This window comes from Pararge aegeria, chromosome 4 (genome assembly GCF_905163445.1).
Source record: "Pararge aegeria chromosome 4, ilParAegt1.1, whole genome shotgun sequence".
NCBI classification, from domain to species: Eukaryota; Metazoa; Arthropoda; class Insecta; order Lepidoptera; family Nymphalidae; genus Pararge; species Pararge aegeria.
This window is the reverse complement of record NC_053183.1, coordinates 8,444,739-8,466,210: the sequence shown is the minus strand read 5'-3', so window position 1 is coordinate 8,466,210 and position 21,472 is coordinate 8,444,739. Positions and strand designations below refer to the sequence as shown.

The 21,472-nt window shown below is 35.4% G+C and overlaps 1 protein-coding gene across 5 annotated transcripts in view; it reads left to right on the top strand.

Annotated features, from left to right (window-relative positions):
• The window catches only part of LOC120623362 (protein sickie), a 205,557-nt gene that overhangs the window by 110,117 nt on the left and 73,968 nt on the right, over window positions 1-21,472 (top strand). For all 5 annotated transcript variants that reach the window (XM_039889340.1, XM_039889342.1, XM_039889339.1 and 2 more), the window contains 3 exons: window positions 1,766-1,865; window positions 2,059-3,801; window positions 20,302-20,479. In XM_039889340.1, coding sequence (XP_039745274.1) covers window positions 1,766-1,865; window positions 2,059-3,801; window positions 20,302-20,479 — 2,021 coding nt within the window. The remainder of the gene's footprint in view (window positions 1-1,765; window positions 1,866-2,058; window positions 3,802-20,301; window positions 20,480-21,472) is intronic.

The window sequence follows — 21,472 nt, the reverse complement described above, 5'->3', positions numbered from 1 at the left end:
GAAAGTCTTATGTTTAAGGACTTACGGTTTAAAATAATTAAGCATTCTTTTGTAAACATCTTTAATGCTCAATCACTATTGGTTTAAGTATACAGTGCTAGTCGTAAACAACAATTACTTTTATAAATAAATTTTATAATTTTAAATATCAAATGAATCCCAACTTGCAGCCTTCTTAACGTCCCACTGCTGGGCAGAGGCCTCGTCGCTCGTAGTAAAGAGACGAGATGATTTTAGGGCATAAACCCACCACGCTAATTCAATGCGGGCTAGTTGGCTTAATCAAATCTCAATCAAATTAATAATATAGATTAATTTCCATAATAGCATGAATAATATTATGTTTTAGGCTAATTAATTAAATCCACACTCAAACAGTTTGGTATCTCGCAGTTATTATTTTTCTGTTTCCGGCATTATTGCCTTGCCAAGTATCTACTCTTTTTATCTAACTGAAAGAGTTCCCTCTAAATAGGTTCAGTCTTTCCTGCAGTAAAAAAATCTAGATTATTCTACCTGTGTGTGAAAGTACGACTCAAGATGTAACCTAAGCCATTTCTAGGATGGTAGGATTCATGGTAGGATTCCCGCATACCACACATAACTTGTTTTAAAAACGTGTGTTTGGTTTTTGCTTTTCAAATAATCACATGCTGTATACTTTGAGCAGTTATCTTGACAATCAGATAATACAATTTATTATTACATATTTAGTACCGGGCAAAAGCCCACGGGTTCGCTTGCGATTTCGTCAATCAACTCTGGTTTTCTTCTTATAAAAGCTGTTTTTTTACAACTGAGTACTACTTTTTTGGAATAAAAGGTAGCTTTATGAACTTTTTTACACCCCTGAAAACGTGTATTCAATGTTGATAAGTTCAGCAATTAAGGTTTTAAAATGTAACAAACAAAATTATATTCGCATCTATAATAGTTTTAATAAAGACATTGACTAGCAGTTAATTATTATGCTCGGCAGTAACTGTGCAATCTTATTTGTAAAACTTACGCTTCCAGTAATATCAATATCGCTTCCAGTTAAAGTCCACTGCTGGACTAAAGGCCTTTTCCAACGGGTGGGCTTGCCCATAATCACAACGTTGGGCAGACGGGTTGGTGATCATAGTAGATGGTTGTAGTAGCACAGATGACACTGCTGTCCGGTTTCCATTATATTCACTTAGTCGCCTCGTACGACACCCAGAAGGGGAGGGGTGGTAACAACTGTTCCAATAGACTGTCACCACACTGCACAAATAATAATATTAATATATTATACCTAATCCTATAGGAATACAATGCCCTAGGAACGAAAATCAATAACAAAACAAATTATGGTCCGACCGCGCATTGTCTTTGTAATGTGCCGAATTGAGGGTCATATGAACTGTATTCATACCCATGACGAAGATTATTATTACTTTTTCGACGTGCGGATCAATATAGACCACCAATTTAAAAAGGCCCTCTATGGTCAGCTGACGCTCGCGTTGTTTGATAAATTGGAAAAGGGCAAAAAGGGCACAAGGGTTGAGTTTCATTTGGTAGGTAACGATAACATACTGAACTTTTTCTGTTACTTACCGATTAGTACGTTGGGATAGCGGTGAGGGCCACCCGTGTCGTATTAAATAAAAATATTTGACTATACTTTTCTTTCAAGTCGACAAGTTAGTGATAACATTATTTAACAGTGATTGCAGATAACCCATAAAAACTTAGATCTGAGTCAATTGCATATTTTTATTATTTTATTTATTTCCAGGGGGCAAGAGCGGACTTTCAGCAAGTTCTAGTCGATCAACGAGTCCACTTGGTCAAGGAGCTATCAGTTTTATACCACGGGCACCAAATTCTTCATCTGGGTTCGTATGTTTTTTCATCTAAATAAACCATCATGTCGAGAATTATCAATAGTTGTCAAATTATAGTTGTTATTATTAGAAACATTCTGAACCAATTAAGAATTTCTATCACTGCACTTTCAATTAAGTAGTTTTTGAATAAAAATATATATATAAAATTAAGAATGAAAACTTATAAATAATATTGTTTCAGATCAAGACCCAACTCATCGTTACTTGCACCTGGCAGTAAAATACCATCCACCTTAGCCCAACCTCAACAAAATTCTCAAAATGTCAATAATCAGAATGGAACGCCAACGAAACAATCCATGCTAGATAAATTAAAACTATTTAATAAAGATAAAATTAGTAGTGAGAAGCAAAGTAGTAAAAGTACTGTTGTATCAAAACGCACGAGTTCCTCAAGTGGTTTTTCATCTGCAAAAAGTGAGAGATCTGATTCGAGCCTAAGCCTAAATGAATCTGCAAATGCTACAAACACACATATCAAATCATCTAACTTAGTAGGCCCCAAAAGTATAAAACAGCAAAATGATACCTTATCTAAAGATAAATCAAGTAAAAATGTGAAAACAAAATTAGTTAATTCCAAAGTAGTTAAAGAATCTTCCACAAATATTAGTAAATCTAATGCTAAGTTAAATAGTAATGAAAAATCAAGAAATAGCCCGAAATTACCTGCTCGAGATACTAGATTATCTGCTCCTAAATCAGTTAGTAACACGAAATTAAATCAAATCGATGACCATTGTAGAAGCTCTAAATCAAAAATTGAGTCAAAAATGGTAAAAGGATCTGGTAGTCAAATGAAATTTACTGATCAACGAATAGAAAATAGTATGGATGCCAAGACTTATGAAAATACAAAAAATCAATCCAATCAATTGCATTCCCCTTCGCCATCGATTGGATCACCATTACCATTACAAAATCATACTGGAATTCCTAAACCAACAGCTGCAGTAAAAGGAACATCAAAAATATCAAAAGAAGAAAGACATAATATCATAAACAAAAGTATAAATAATCAATTAAGTCCAATTCAAAGCAATTCTAGTTTAAATTCCACAAACAATGTTCAATTCTCTAGAGAACAATCTAACTTGAGTAAAGAAGTTTCACAGAAACAAACACTAGCAGTTTCTCCAATGCCTGCTTCCAATTCAGGAAACCCAAACCCCAATTCTCAAATGTCAGAAAGTTCTCATTCAAACTCCACTCACAGTACGACAGGGCAACAATCGAATTCTAGTGACGGAAGTGTGATATACCGACCATCAAGCGAATCAGGTTCTGAAATATCAAAAAGTAGTAATTTAGCAACTAACAGAAGGCTTGATATGAATACAACATACATTAATGATGTTATAAATGAAGCTGAAATATCAGAAAAAGAAGCAGCTCAGAAGAGAATTATTGATAGACCTGGTCCTAGGCCAATATTTGAACTAAATAAAACCTTAACTGAGTATGATAAGAGTGATAGTCGTTCAAGTACGCCTACACACTGTAGAGATAATTCTCTCGGAGATGACGAGAATCCATTAATGAATGTATTGCCTATGAGACCTTTACTACGAGGATACAACAGTCATTTAACTTTACCAATGCGAACTTCGGGCTTAGGACAAAAGAACATTCCTGGATATCCGCATCATGCGAACACAGTTAAAGCTAATTTCGGTCGGGAAAACATGGGTTTGCGTGAGCGTATGAATTACGGTCCCGGTTTTTCTAACCCTGATTATTGTGACCTTGAAATCGCCTCTGGCTATATGTCGGACGGTGATTGTCTGAGAAGAATAAACGTCAACGAAATAGATTGTGGGCGAAATAATGATATAATGGATGGATATATGTCAGAAGGAGGCGCTTCTCTGTACGGGCGAAGAATAAACTATCAGCAACCATCGCAGTTCCAGCTTGACGAAAGGTAAGTTATACTTTACTCGTATTTTTGACTGTTAGCACGATTTTGTTTTTCTCGATTACTTCCACTTCTTGTACAACAACTATCGCATAGTAATAAATGTTGGTTCAATAAATTTTGTGATGCGGCTGTTAAATACATTGTTTCACAATCCACAAGTGGTTGCGCGCTCTCACTATCCGTATAACATACATATTGCCCAAAATGTTTGCATGCGTAGCTCCTGTATTCTGAGCTTAAATCATTATTCTTTATTACTCGTTTAACTATGGAAATCTCTTTAAGTTATGATTTAATATTATGATTTCTAGGTGTTATAAGTCTTAAAGATCATACTCTTTTAGATACTCTCGTCTTAATTCATGCCAAAATAGGAAATTACGCATAAAAAGATATAAATGAGCTGATAATTTGAAATCAAAAGCATTCGAGACAGTCGTGAAACAATTGGTCTAATTTCACAAACTTGCGGTATTGTGTGGACGGTTTGTTAGTATTAGAACAACCGTGGTGTACCGACGTTCTCCCAGTTAGGACTTGTATGGCGCACTCACACTGTCGCATCGCTAGGGGAGAGGGCGAGGTGGCCAAAATCGATACTCCTCACACCGCACCCCGCTCCCCGCGCAACTATTTACCACGCCTCAACCCTAACCACCCACAACAGTATCGTACCATTCGGGACCTTAGCGAGCACGGTATAAAATTCTACTTCCTCCGCGTAGAAACACAGTATACACTTTTTGAACAATTTTATAAACGCTTTAATGCTATAAGTGTTTATACTTCCAATCCAACTACATTTTATTCATTTTTAAATCTAAGTGTATGTCCTGGCTGCCGAGTTCGAAAATGAAGTGGTTGTTAAAGAAACGGTTTCAATTAATTAAACAACGGCGGTGGTCTTCAAATAAGGCAATGTCGATTTTAATAGTATCGGTTTAAGTGATTATGTAAATGGGCGACGGAGTCTTTTGTGCGGAGCCGTATTCTGCCGGTCCGGCGGCAGCAGCAGCAGCGCGGGCAGGGCGGGCGGCACTCGGCGCCGCGCACTACGGGCGTGCGGGCGCGCCGTACCGCCCGCGCTTCGATAAGCACGTGACAAACTTTCCCGATTTTCTCTACGGAAAATGTAAATCTGTTACCGGCATCGATCGTTCCGGCGCCAGACGCACGCTCGAACTCGCCGATCACAGCTGGCGCCGCTGATCTGGACCGCGCTTAACAAAGACTTGACGGGAAAAGATTGCGCCCCTCGCGAATCCAGTGAACGGCGGTTGTTTGAATACCACGTTGGTGTTACTTATTTAGTGTGCCATAGCCACGGGCTTATGTATTGGACCATTGTTAATGTGCTGTGCCTTGTGTCACTTGATTCTGAGCGGGAAACGTTGGAAATAATTAGATTTCTAATCATATTTTTTTACTCAATGCTATAACAATAATTTCGCGAAAGTTAGTGTTAGAATCCGTGTTGCCTTGCTATGTGTCTTCGCTTTGCTGTAGACGTTTAAATATACACGGTGCTTAATGTTTTAATCTAGGTGTAGTTTCATAAACATTTTCTATTAAAGCGAAACTTAAACTGTGAACTGAAAAAATAATAATCAACTTTATCTTCAATAGAAGATGTTAACAGCGTGATTGGTAAGAGTTTCTCAAGATTATTAATTATTATTATATTTACATCAACACATGAGGCAATGGCTTGCCGGCATCTGGACAGTTGCGAAGTCAAAGTGACATATGGTCACCAATCCCAAACTTCTGCTTAGCTAATTATGTCAAAAACCGTATAATAACAATATTCTTATGATATATTCGTCCACAAAGCTTTAACTGTTACTATGAAGATTGTTTTTAAATAACAAACATACAATTCATTATGTACATACTTAAATTAATTTAGCACTGTATTACAGTTTATGTTGAGAAAATTCATTCACAACAAAGTCATTTTGTGTCGGGGTTATTGATCTAAGGTTATATTAGTTCGGTATCGGCAATGTTATGGGTTGGGGCGCAAATCTCATTCTCGTATCGAATGCGGTCAAATTGAAATTGTTTAAGGTACCCTTACTTCTTGAGCTTCTTATTTGAAATAAATCTAAATAAACTTAGTTAAGTAAATTTATATTGGTAGTTACTGATCGCTACTATTTGAATTATTCCAATTCTGTTTTAGCCCGGGAATATATTCCTTTAATCTTATATGCCTAAAATTATGCAAACGCTTTCATCCATTGATAAGGACAAAACACCAATCAAAATATAGATAGGTATGTCCACATACTCTCTCACATCTTTGCGGAGTTTAATAAAGCTGAAGAGTTTGTATGTAGAAAAGTATTTTTTGTGTTAAATAGGTACCTCTTTTAATGAGGAATGTTATTGGATTTATATACGCGGAAAAGATCGCTATTGAATTTAATTAGTTGTGTCAACTGTGATGTGGCGTGCAGAATTTCGATCAGCATTTTCATTGAATGTGCCTATGCGATATGTCATTGTCCTCTTACTAACAACAACTACGGATCCCCTTCTGTGTATGTTGTCGCGGACTGTTTTATAGAACTTTAAAGAAACAACAATTCCGACAATTCCGATATACTTACTTCCGTCGATATATATTTATCGATAAAACACGTGTAAAAAACCATTTTCTAAAAATGAATCCTAGCTAGATCCATTTATCGCCCCCGAAACCCCCTGTATACTGAATTTCATGAGCCGTCGTTGGAGCCGATTCCGTAATTCCAATTATATATAAACAAGAATTGCTCGTTTAAAGATATAAGATAATTTACGTTCCACAGAATTACGGTGTAATTTGAAAGCGGCGATAGCCCAGTGGATAGAACTTAGACTTCACTTTCAGGGGTCCGTGTTTGAATCTCAGCTCTAACTTTTCAAAGCTATGCGCGTCTCAAGCAATTAAAATATCATTTGCTTCAACGGTGAAGGAAAACATCTTGAGGAAACCTGCATGCCTAAAAGTTCTCTATAATGTTCCCAAAGATTGGTGGAGTTCCAACTATGCAACGAGCCAGCTTTTTAATGTGGCCCGTGCCCCGTAGTGGGCCAGTAATGGGTGGATATGATGATGAAAATAATGACAGTATTACTGATATCCATGAAACGTGTTAACCTTAAACACATTTCATTGAGAATTACATAGTTTATTCTTTTGAATTAACCAAGATTACATAAATATATTTGGTAGCACGATGTATAATGGCAGTCTTCTGAAGCAGTTCTGCAGTCTTAAAATTATTAGTTTTACCGTATTCAAGGCAGTCCCCCTGTTTTTAAATAATACGGTCAAAATAAGTTTGCATGTTTCTTCGTGCATTGCCAAAGAAAACAAAAGTCTCTTAAATAAGGTCGGGTGTTGCGATTAATAAAAATGCTTCCCCAAGCTTGGGCTATTAAAAATTTGTTTGTGTATGCGTGTATATCGTAAGAGTTGGGGTTCGCCAAGAGTGAATCATAAATTCCATTTTTTCGTTCAAGTGCTCAGTCTGCCGGTACAAAAACAGCTTATATTTGCTTAGTTCCGAGCCTTCGTTTATCTTATACGTGCAATTATAATAAATGAAGAGTAATTTCTTTATTATTTCACAGATATAAATCTTGTTAATTTTCATGAACTATCGTCATTATTCAATTATTTTTCGTTCTCTCCTTATCGGTAAATGATTTTATAATTGAAATTAGAATTGAACACAATTTCTCTATTCTGTTAAATCCTTTTGGATGATTAAAATATTTAAGCACCTTCACACCACATGTTTAACATGATTTAAAATTGATCTCATGAGATCGATTTTTAAAGATGAAATCTAATTGCGGTAAACGACTTCATATTGCACGTTGGCCTTGATCTTCAAGGGCATTACAATCTTAACTGAACACGAAATGTTTTCTTGAAACAAGTCATAATACTCGTAAAAAGCCAGGAAAATTGTACGTCACGAATTGTGGTTAAGAGTTTGTTACGATTATAATCTACTTATCTATTGCCCGCGTTCTTCATCCGATTTTATTACGGTTTTGAATAAACACCGTGCTCACCGTTTGTTTTCCTAGAAGTACTCTCCGTCCTTTTAACTAAATCTATGCCAAAAATAAAGTCAATTGGGTGCTTAATAAGGGCGTAAAGTGGGGATAAAACAAACGAACAACTCTTCGCATTAATAATATTGTAACGGATTGAAAATAAGGACCCTGATCTAATCAAATGAGTATCTGATGAACTTTACAGAAAATGAATCATGTCGTGTGTAGGACTTCTTATGATTGTAGAAATCGGTCGGAATGGTTTAATACAATACTTTGTTTGCCATAATTGCCCCTTGAATTGACGGAAGCTCTACAAGCATGAACATAATATAATTTCTATAAATAATTTATATGGATTGGCGCATGTAAATGACAAGCCTATATAGGAGTTCAATGATACATTGTTACTTAATACATTATAATTATTGAACTAACTAAAAAGCTCTGAGGAATGCTTTTTATAAAAACAATTATAAATTAATATAATATATAACTATTTGGAGAAAATAGTAGGTACTATTTATTCCGGGAATACTATAAAAAAGTTTTCAGGTGCATTAGGCTCCTGAAAACTTATTTGGGTTTTTTTCAGTTTTCAAAAATTATCACTTTAGTTATGTAGATTTTCTGAAAATTATAACAACTTTGGAACTCCTATTTCAGTTTGCTTTGGAATTTCATTCCGGACCTATTCAGAACAATAATTATTTTTGACGGGTGTGAGTTGAAAATTTTGCCCACCCCGCGAAAATTTTTATTGTTTTCAAAATCTGAAAGCCTTTCTTTCCAAAACGATATTGTTTTGTTTTTTCATTGTCAAATTTGTTTGGTGGAAAGGTGTTTTCGTAATTATCCAGCTGTAGATATCTTTATATACGAAGAAACCGATAAAAAATAATAACCGTTATTCTGTTCCAAACAGGTTTTATACATGGCAGCTATTTAGTGTAAAAATAAAAATGGCGGCCTTACTAAGCCAGACATCTCATACAGATGTATTCAAACCCTTTCAAATAAATTCCATATACAGTTATTAGGCATGCTATTCTTGTGTCTAATCTATATATATATAATGAAAATGGTCTTCGTTTGAGGCTCAATCACGCCTAAACCACTGATCGTATCGACATGAAACTACCACCATTCGATGCGAAATTAATCCTAGATGGTTTATGGCTATCTATTTTTTGAATTCCAACATTCCTTCATTTTTTTATTGCTGTTTTACTTTTATGAACATTTATCCCGCTAATAAAAACAAAAGATAAGCATTTTCTCTTGATTCTTTTGTTTTCATGGATTTCAACAGAGTGTATTAAACGGATTATGGTTTTTTACATTCAGCTAAGAATCTACTCACGGTAGTGGAGAACGGCTGGACCAATTGGGCTTTTTTTTATCTTCAGAATTGTCAGGAGAAAGTTTTGTATGTAAGAAAATTTTAAAAAAGCCCGATAAAAAGTTAAAAATTTCGATGATAATCGAAGAATTCCCATCTATATAGTCTCTCACCACGAAATCTCGGGAACCATAAGACTTAGAAACGTGAAACTTGGTAGGAATATTACTTTTGCTATGTAGAGGTCAGCTATGAATAGATTTTAAGAAATTCATTCCCCAAAGGGGATTGCGGGGGCGTTAACAATGAACAATTCCCGTTTTTAAACTATAGCTCCTATAGACTTCAAATTTGGTAGGAATCTTCTGTAAGAGGTGTAGAAATAGGCTATGAACGAATTTTACGATAGCTCACCCCACAGGGGGTTGCGGGGGTGGGTATTAACAATTAATAGTTTTAATTTTCCAGCTAAAGCTCCTACAAGCTCCAAATTTTGTAGGAATTTTCTATAAGTGATGTAAAAATGATTTATGAACAAATTTTATGATATCCCACCCCAAAGAAGATTGCGGGGGCGTTAACAATGAAAATTTTCAATTTCCAAGCGATAGCTCCTATAGACTCCAAATTTAGTGAGAGTGTTCTATATGTAATATAAAAATGATCGAGCGGATTTTACAATGAATCACCTCCAATAAGGTTCGCGGGGGTGGGTGTTAACAATAAAAAATTTCAATTTCGAAATATAGCTTCTAAAAATTCTAAATATGGTAGGAATCTTTTATTATTCACATAAAGAACATCTCAAAATGGATTTCAATAAAGTCTACTTCCGACAGGAATTGCGGGGGTGGGTGTTAAAATCTAAAATTTTTATTTCTAACCTGTAACTTCTACAGACTCCAAATTTGGTGGGGATCTTCGTGTATGTAGGGATATTCGTGTATTTCCTTACAACAATCGTCTTTTTGGCAGCGGAGAAAAAGTCATTGAGAGGTTTCAAAAACTTAACTTTACATGTAGCTATCCAATCAACGGACCAAGAATTTTACATTCATTTTACTTTTGCAGACTACATAACCGACGAATTCTTTTATTGCGGAATCGCGGAAATGTAACAGATTAAAATGAATGCATTTTCCAAGCACATGAGATGTGGAAAAGAAATTTAGTTACTTATTCCAATAGAATTCATAAAAAACATGCACAATTAATTTTCTATAAAAAATTGATGTCACGGAGAAAATTTTAGTTAACAGAAAATTCGTCGCACTTGAACCTAGACAGATTTCAACTTCACATATGAGACTTGCAATGACTTTAACTTAAACTTTCAATGCTCATTTCAAATTTTTTTCTTCATGTCAATTATTATTAATTTTTGGAAGAAAGGTACGGAAATGTTATAATGATTGCACATTGAAAGTTACAATGAATATTAGTGAGAAAAATCACCTGGATGAAAGATACAGGCTAAATCGATGGAATTTGGAATTTGAGTAAGTCTAAACAATATCGATGCTTACAGTTCTATCCGCGGGGCCTATTTATGTTCATACAAAAATAAAAAAAAGGAGAATAATAAAAATATGAAAAAATAAAATAAAAATGAAACATAAAATGTAATTTATTTCCTTTTTCAATTCGCCCAGCGAAGCGGGCTGGAAACGGCTAGTAGGTAAATAAAAATAAAATCATAATATAAATAATATATTTCATAAAAAAATACTCAGTCAAAATATAACTTTTAAACCTACCTATGCATATTTTCGTAATGCATAAAACGTTGAAATCTGTGAAAGCGTAATAAATATCCGGTGTAGAACAGCGTCACAGCTTTTATCCGCCTGAAATATTAATGAAAAGCTCCGAGCTTCTGTGGAAGAGAAAAATTGGAATATCTAGGCTGCAATAATAATTATCATTGTTTGTAATTACAATAAAAGGAAATATTCACTTTTGCAGAAACGTGCGTGAAGATCACTGTTTAGTAGATCTGCACGGTATTTTATATAAAATACAAAGTTTTTTTTTTTTAATAGGAATAATCGATGACCATCGGTGATGGTAGAAAGCTATCACCTATAAACAGAACAACACTACGCGGGGCATGATACGAACAAGACCTACATATTATCGCCCTGTGTTGGACCTACCAATGCATAAGTTTAAAGAATGTGTTAAAACACATTTATTACAGCGAGCGTAACATTTTTATTTTTTTTTTTGTTTTTGTCGTGGTGGAAAAGCTTTATGGCTACCTCTGTCCTTTTGGGCAGGACAGAGGTTATGTGGGACTCGTTTACCCGAACTAAAAACCACCACGGCATGTCAATCTCGTTGGCTTTATTGGACGTCCGGGGAACCCGTTGTATACTTCCCAGCCGGTATACATACAATTGATGAATTTCTTAATGAAAAGGTTGCTTGGAAGCATCCGGTTCCGCTTTCATCTCTCACAAGATAGAAAAATGAATATTAAAATGTAAAATGTAAATTGTTGATATTGGAAAAGAGCAACTGCTGAGTTTCTTGCCGGGTTCTTCTCGGTACAATCTGCCTTCCGAACCGGTGGTAGAGTCACTACACACAGACAGACTTGACGTTTCAAAATTGCTTATATTAGGCCTACTTAAAATAACCAAGCTGAGGTGAAGATGTTAAGCCTCATATACCTGTAATTGAACCGGCAACCTCGTTTCAGACCGGAACCCAGCAATGCTAATTGGCAGCAGAAATATGCTTGACGGTAATAGATACTTCCCCAGACGGGCTCTGACATAAAAAGCTTCTACTACTACAAAAGTAGTTCTGTTGGGCAGTCGCGTGCACTTCATACATGCACAAAACCAATGCATACCCTAAAATTTTCATATAACTGGCAACGGAGGAGGATTCTGGCATTTTATGCCAGAATACTTCTCTTTGCTTACCCTGGTCCAAGTTCCTGTGTACGCCACTGCTGTTCGGTTGTCGCAGAGTATAGCAAATTAAGCTGAATGTGTATTGTATATCCATTGACTTCCGCAAAGAAGATTAATAATAAAAAAAAAAAAAAATGCTTTTACTTAAGAGAAAAATACCCATATGACAAAAATGAAACCCAAAATACGTATAAATATACGTATACGATAATATAATTTGAATCGGATCAAATTTAAAATTACAATTAAATAAAAATATTTTATATAAATTATTTAATTGCAATTAAATAATATAGATATTTCAAAAATTAATTAATATTAAGCTACAATTACAAATTTCAAAAAGTAAGGGTTTAAGTCTGCATTCATCCTTTAAATATCTGCCACATTGAAAACTACAGGGAACCTGTAGTCTTTTTCTAATGTTTTTATTCTACTATAAATTAGTCCATGACTGCGATTCTGGCGGTGATGGTAGCGGGCTAACCTGTGTAAGAGTATGACAGTTATATTAAACCAAAACTCCTAATCGGTTTCTATGCGGCATCGTACCGGAACGGTGAATCACTTGGCGGCATGCCTTTTTCGGTAGAGTGGTAGCTAGGACAAGACAAAATCAAGAAATTAAAAATATCCAAATTGCCTTCGTCGGAGATTGAACCTTCCGACATATAAGACAGCGTATTCCTGTGCGACTAGAAAGGTCTCCAATGTTCCAATATTACCTTTTTTACGGCATTAGTGTTTAAAAACTTGTTTTTACTCGATAACGGTGAATTTAAATTGAATGCACCAGACGGAAATCCGCCTGAGCTCGCTGAAAGCGGGCAGACATCGACTTTAACTTGTAGATAACTAACTTTGCTATTCAAGTTAGGTAATAATTGTTCTGGCTTTAGAAACACTCTGTTTTAGAACATGATGCTATTGATACAGCACTCTGTTGTAAGTATAACGAGAAATTCGATTACGAGAAGGAACACAGTATTATAGTTTTGCACAGAATTACGAACATACGTAAAAACCGTGTAGGTACATGACTAATATTGAAGCATCAAAAACCATTCCACTTTAGAGTGGTTTCTCAAACAAACGGTTAGTGAATTCATACCATTGAGCAGTTGACAGCTATTTTGCTTCTCATGCTCTAAACGTTCACCACTTGTTGGTTGTTCACAAACTTTTTCCCATTTTATAATAGGAAAAATTTTGTGAGCAACCAACATTCCGCAGGTGTAAAGTCAGACGTGTGCGGGAGTTTTTACTGTTTCAGGACACAATAAGCAGCATGCAATAATGGCTGAATGAGGATTCTGTATGTTCTTAATTCAGTGTGGGTTTTCACACCATAATATTTACTTAATACAGACTCGACTCAGATGTTAGCATAGACTGTTTTTTTTTGTTTTATAGTAGGAGAGCTTTATGTGACAGAGCTCGTCCGGGGAAGTACCACCATCATGTTTATTTCTGATGCCAAGCAGCATTATTGCAATGTTCCGGTCTAAAGGGCGTGGATTCCAGAGTTATTTCAGACACATAAGCCTTACTTAAAACCTACGACTCAGGTTGTACACAGGGTGGCTCATTGCAGCACGTTTTCCTTGCATGCTCTGTGAAGTGTGAATGCTATCACAATAGTTGTTTAGTGATGATGCAGTCATAGATGCGAGCGGGCTTACATGTTACATTACCCCCTTACCTCTAATCTGTTACCATACGCGGCAGTGTACCGGGCTGCTAAATCGCTTGACGACAACGTGAATGTCAACAGTATAAGAAGCCACGTCCGAAAAAAAAATTCCACTTCTAGGCCACCCATCGAAAATTTACCCTGCACATTGACAGAAATATACATAGCTATTCGTCTAAATTACACAGCTATGTAAAACGTCCGCCATATTGATAATGCAATAACAATATTTGAGACTTCTTAACCGGGAAAAATGGGGAACTGGCTGCGAGAATAATGAGAGTTGTTCAGTTCACATAATGAGAGGCTCGAAGGGAACTACGTGTTCCTTTCAGGTCTGTCATCATTAGTAAGGGCTGGAGGCGCGGGTTTTCATTAAGACGCGAATATTTTCAAATGACAAAGCAGCCGTGTGCAAGGGATGTTCGACTTCACGCACCTAGTGATTATTGCGCTGTACTATGCTTAAGCGTAGTGTAATTACGACAGTAAACCTGTCTCTTGTAAATTATACATTACTATGCCAACCTACTATGCATGCGTGGAGCGTAGTAGGTATTATTATTATACTGTGTCTGAAGTGGAGATGTGGTTCCTAATTTAAACTTGCTCCTATCTGTCTGTCTATAATTTAATTTCTGAATTTGCTTAGGTCTGATCTGGTCTGGTAGTTGCAGTTTCGATCAAATTTTTCAAAGGTCCATATTACAATTTGAGACACGTTTGAAACAAGAGATGACACATTGTTTTTTTATATTTTTATAATTTTTTTTTTAGTGTTTTTACCTACACTTGGAGGAATTATCAATTTTATAAAGAGGTCGCAGAGAGTCGCAGGTTCAAATCCTGTTGTTTCTGAAATTTTTTATATGCATTTTAAATTTATAAAATTAAATAAAATCAGTAAGTAATGTTGATATTTGCATCGATCAAATTAGTAAACGTTGATTTAAGGTTAAAAATAAATAAGTTACTATTTACTTTAAATCCTAAAATATTTTTATTGTTACGATACTTTCTAAAAATATTTAATTTTAGTTGGTAAAGAAATATATATTTTCAGTAAATATAAATCAAATCGAAAATTCTTTATTCAAATCTATCAGACTATCAGAGTTTCTTACATATTTTTTACCAAGATTATTCGACATTCAATTTAATCAGTTTGCCGTAGGTACACTCTATCCTTTCCTAATCATGTCAGAGTATGAATAGTTTTCATTATTCAGGGATATCTTTTCAAAATCTCCAATCTTCTTACTCCGCAGTGGAATTCCGAATCATACTTTGCCTACATATGTATGTAATAGGTAGTACCTCTATCCATATTAGTCTATTATTAGTACCGACTTCCCTAAAAGGTCTAGTTTGCTGATGTTACTCAATATTTCCGTTGAATATGGATGGATCACATTAATATCGTTCGAAATGGTGTACCTACTGGCTGTTTATCTCATTTCTTTAACATACAGACAACATAAACTAGTAAAAAGTAAAAGGTTACAACCATTGCATTATGCATAACAAATGGAAGTCGGTATTGTGTTTTCTAAAGTATTATTATTTTACTATTTAATTTTTCAAAAATCGCGTGGCAGCCATGGATTTTTCCGAAGTATTATATTTTTTTTATTCCACTACAAGTTAGCCCTTGACTGCAATCTTACCTGGTGGTAAATGATAATGCAGTTTAAGATGGTAGCGGGCTAACCTGTTAGGGATGGTAGTCATACCCCTAATAGGTTTCTACGCGACACTAAATCGCTTAGCGGCACGTCTTTGGCAGTTGGGTGGTACCTAGCCACGGCCAAAGCCTCCTACCTGACCAGACCAGAGAAAATTCTTGAATTATAAATCTCCAAATTGCGCCTGCCGGGAATCGAGCCCGGGACCTCCTACTTAAATTCATATCGCTCACCGTTGCGCCATGGAGGTCATCCAGGGTATAAACTATCTCCATTCCTAATTTCAGTTTAATTCGCTTAGTTAGCGTGAAAAACTAACAAACATCTATGCACCCTCACAAACTTTCTCTTTCAAGTATGTATACTATTAGTATGATAGTATTTTTTTCTATAATTCAACTGTTTTATGTACTCGAGATCGGAGGATTATGAGTATCTACCTACCTTTGTTACTTACTAAATTCAAGCGAATATTAACGTTGCTTAATATCAACACTACACGATTTACGGAGATTTACCGATCGAAATTGAATATCCTTTTCAAATAATTTCCTAGAAACAGAAGTATCAAACAAACGACGGTTGAACTTTCGGTTCTAAGGGCGAGTCCTATTAAAGTAACTAGATATTTCTAGGGGCTTAAATAAATCGGCTTACTACTAAATCTTGCTTTTAAGTACGGACGTTCGGCGAACAGTGGATTAAAGAGTATACAACTAACGATGTTTTCTAAGGATTTGTGTGTTTAAGTCAAATGTAATACTTTGTTTACATTATATTTTTTATTCAATATGATAGGTTTTTATAATTTTTTTTAATATTTACTATAGTAGGTAATAGGTATAATAAAGAAAATTCAAAAATAGAGTTACGTGTAACATAAAATATGTACCTTAAACTAATAACCGGGCCTGTTAAGAAAGCGGTCAAGTCACTGAGCGGGTGGTGAAGGGAGCTCGGAGAAGGATATTCCTATCCACGGAAATCTCTTTGAGTTTTTAAATCAAATACAATGAGATCCACTATAACCAGCCTGGATCTTCGACGCAACCTTTCTAATAATAGCAATGTCGCCCGCGAACAACTAGAAGCAGATCCCTGGCGCAGGCCTACTTCTTCTCTGAGCTTGTTAGTAATGCATCCTCTGACCGGACTATCTTTTCTATACATGCTCTTCTCTTCTCTCACTTCTCACTTCTCTCTCAAGGAAGTACCTTATGTAAAGATTGATAAAAAATAAGTGAAATAGATACGAGTATCACATATAATTCATCCAGCTGCCCGATTTACTAGCTTTTCTAACAAGTTGCCAACTGGTCGCCATTATACAAAACGCAAAATTTGATAGCGATAGTTGTCTAGCCATCAAATATTTTGTATTGGTAATTGGCCACCGCTTCGCATTGGCTGGAAAAGATTGTGAACCGTCTGGTCAATTTTACTTAATACTTAGTACTTTTCGCTAACAGTCAATTCAGGCATCTATAAGTAGACCTCACTTATCACACCACCACATTTACCAAACATAGACCTCACAATATTGATCCAAAATATTATACACGCAGAACTTATGCAAGTCCTTAAAATTATTCTCTTGTAAACTAGTATATAGGTCGTGAAACAGAGTCGCATGGCATAAAAATGGTAAACGTGGACGTGTCTTACTCGTAGGAGACAATTTGCGACTAAAAGAGTATAGATTTTAAACAAAGTCAAATCTTAAAAATTTTATTTTATACCTAGCTTATTCACTGGCCCTTTGAATTGAGCCATAAACAAGCAAAAAAAATAACAGATAAAGTTTTATTTTTAGCCACATGTAGGTCAAACCTCTATCCCTCAATGGAAAGTCGTTTAAAATTCTCACTCGGTTGAATCAGGTACATTGAAGACTAAGGGAAAAATAAAAGTGCCTTCTCATTTCCGCATACATAAGCCCACTTCGGAGAGATGAACTTTGCTTTTTCTTTTTTTCTGTAACCGAAATACGAGAAACAGGTCTAGTTTTAATTTCAGTTAATGGGTATCTTCAGCCCAACGCCTTTCAGGTAACTACTGAGGATTGTTTTCCTTTGAAAATTTTTCGTTATTCACTTTATCATTTTTGCGCGTATTATTACTATACTTTGTAGATTTTGTAACTAAGCAACAATTTGCATTAAAAGTAGCCTGTTTCTTGTTTGTGATCTAATACATTAATTTGATAATTTTATGAGCATCATCAATCAATAATTATACATGTAATGTACAATAGTTACAGATATTCATAAGGTTTAGTCCGAAATTCCTAGCCTGTGAAGGGCTAACTCTTCTTATTGACTATAGTAGTGGTAATATACTTTTTACCCAATTCCAGTTTCCGATCAAGCTACTATGCTAGATTTCTATGATAATTACATGTTAATTATACCATTCAGTTTTAATTAGGTAGATGATGTAAACAGGTAATTTGAATAAAGATACACTGTTTATCAGATAAGAATAAAATATTAACTAATACCCTCGTATACAGTGACCTGGTTACGGTAGGAAAAATAATGAGCTACGATCTACATATAAAGGCTTCATTGATTCCAAATGATATGCAATAAGGAGTGATTGATGATCGTTATGAATAAACCCGTTGTACTTTTAAATCGTGTGCAACATTATTTTGATTCATAATTATTTAAGAACTTTACAAGCTCCGGTCCTCTGTATCAAGCAAGCAACTTTGCCTCGACACAAAAATAATTTATAGCCTATGTTACTACGTGATAGTTTAGCTTTCTTCATTTAAAATCGGTCTAGTACTTCCGGAGCCTATTGGATACAAACATATAAATCTTTCCTCTTTATACTATTACTATAGCTTAGTAGATATATTATAGATTAAGGGTATTCGAGCTGTACTGTCTTTTGCTTATAAAATATGAATAAGGCCACTACAAAATTATGTTTACCAACTGCTCAAAGTAGGCCACATGTTGCTTGTAGAATGAACACCCTCTATCAGCCATATCAATTGTCTTTGTTCGAACGCCCCAGGCTTAAAGCACCCTATACAGACCACTTCCATCTCCAACAAAACACTTTCAAAAACAATACTCTGAAAATCAAGTCGGGAAATCTCTTGTTGAAATTTAGTCTTTAAAGTTAGGTTCATAAGACTACGGGATGGGTGCTAAGTTGTTTATTTCTGGGTACGATGATGGAATTCTTATCATTTAGGGTAACGCCGGTAAATGCCACTCTGAAGGAGTGTCGAAAAGTGTACGGAAACAAAGCGGATAAACGCAAATTATTTACATTATCTGATTCCACAAAAGGGATGAGATCTGAACAATTAGGGCTTTTAGTATTTATTTTTTTGCAAACCTTTATTTGTCCATACAGGTATATGGATAAGGTTTTACGAACATGACTCACCAACAAGGGCTCAGCACCCCTTTTCAATATCGTTAATCACCAAGTGCGGTAAAAAATGAATCATTATATTAGGGTACATAGTTTCCAATTTCAAAATAACAAATTATCGTTGCTTACTAGCAGTTCCCGAAGAAACTTCTAGGGCCTTAATACTTAACGTGGCATAATGCCGGATTAGTTATGCAGTTTTGTCACCCTATAACTGACAGCACTTGTACAATGATAAAAGATGTCACCTAACTGACGTTAACCTCATATCACAAATAAGTTCAATTATAAATATAGTGGTAGTTGCAAGCGTTTTTCGGGAAATTCTTCACCTGCCACGTCCTCTTCTCTATTTTCTTCTCTTTTCCTTTTTGCATTGTATGTGTTTCGTCGTATAGCAAGTGTTTCATTTTCTTTATTCCGACTTCCGTTTCTCTGTTTGCCCTTAATTTAGATTTATTCGTGCGTGTATTCGAATTTCGGTGTATCTACAAAATGACTATCCAGACCATTGTACAGGTCAATGATTGTAATGAATGACGTTTAGATAGGACTATTAAGTGGTAATCGAAGGTCGTGTAATAAATGGCTTGACCACTTCTGGTAATAGCTTCTCTTATTGCTCCGTGGAGCATAAATTCTTTATGTTGTGGAAAATCAATACCTACCCTTATTGAACAAACAGTTCGTGGTTTGCTCGTGTTTTCAAATTACTTCGGTATTTAATAATGCGCTTTTACTTGATCTTGAGTCGTAACTCTGCTTAGTAACGTAGTATTTTGTTCGTTGAAGATTCTTCGATGTAATGAAGAGGGAATTTACATCGCATCCTGCTTAGCGTGTAATTAAGGCTAGGCTCGCTTAATTGCTCGATTGTACTCGACTCGCGCTTTCACGTTTAGCACCACGAAATATTCTAGGTTACCGTGTATACTTAAAGTAGTCAATTGTTTAAAAAAAAATGTAAAACAAATTTGAAACGCAAAAAAAAATAGTTTTTATGCCTCCTGATATAAAACAACCAACTGGTATGCGGCTCTGGATTTATAAATCTCTACTGGAATTTCTTCTTGTCAGAAGTCAGTTTATATAAGATGTTGTTGGTGGGATAAGGTATTATTACTTGTGCGTCAGTGTTGATTGAAATGCGTTTTGTTGTTGTATTCCGATCGAATATATTATAAATGAAAGTTGTTTTCATCTGTAAGAAAATTTGGTTAGGTAAATATCTCTGTACCTATGAAGTTTTTCATTCTGATATAAAAGCGTGTAAAAGCTGCCTGTTAAGGGTTGCCAGGATGCGGTTCTTGGTCGGAAAAAAATATTAAAAAATATTGGTTAAAAGTTTATTAAGAACATATAAATATAATATTATTTTTTAAGAATTAAATGCCCTTATTTCAGACGCAGTGGCGTTCGAAGAGGTATGGAAGGCGGCAGTGGTGTAGTTTACCGTGTGGTAGGCCGCACTCGGAGTAAGGCCGATTGCGGGCAACAGACTGAGAGGCAGCCACCTACCCCTAGGCAAGATACCACGTGGAAAAAATATACTGACTCGCCCGGAGTTGGCGGTCCCCCAGCGGTGAGTATATTCTGTTGTTTTTCAGAAGCAACACGTATTTAGAAGCATTTTCATTGGCTTTTTTAAATACCTTCCAGATTATCAATGTTAAACAGAAGGATAAATCATGAAAAAAGATTAACAGCGGAACTATTTCATACATAATACCAGGGCTCTATACTGTGGGATATGTTTCAAGCAATATTTGTGTTAGCATATAGGTAACTCCGGCACATCTCCGACCGATTTCGCTCGTCTTACTCGTACCTATGTTTGGTTAGTGTAACATAGTTCCACAGCGTGCAATACATTCCTAAGTTGGTTTATCAATTGTTCACATTATGCAGAGGACGGTGATTCTGCCATGACATCCGTTGATTGTGTTATATACCAATTATTTGTCACCTATCTTATACTCGAAGTCCAACGACAATAAGTAGGTACTTATTTTATATGAATGAAATAGTGCATTATTGTCGAGGTCGAAAAAGTAGGCACAGAGCTTTGCTCAATTAAATAACGACAAAATAAAATAAATTATATCCGAAATGTAAAGTACACGACAACGAGATTGTGTTATTAAAATGAAAGTTCATATGAAGTATCTGTAGTTAATGTGTTTTGCGCATGTTTGAGGAAAGCTCCACGTATTGGTATAACTTTTGCGTTAACTGTACCTATCCCTGATTCCCTAGTCCCTACTAATGTTAATATAATCGACCGTAGCTGCGTCGTCGAAGGAGTAAAACGTTCGTACTTCTCTTCCTGACTAGTCACTTTGCAATTATAATTTTTGGTTTTCAAATAATAGATTTCCTGTGTATTATCGGAAGATATCTAAACTAGTTTAAAATGAACAAGTTTAACCAAATTTCTCCATAGAAACCAAGCATTTTGCATGGTTTAAAGCTCCGCCAGCCCATGAACTATTAAAAAAAAACCATTGCTTTGATGCTATGTGAAAGATCAGCAACGCAACTAACAAACACATTTTCGCATTTATAATATTAGTAA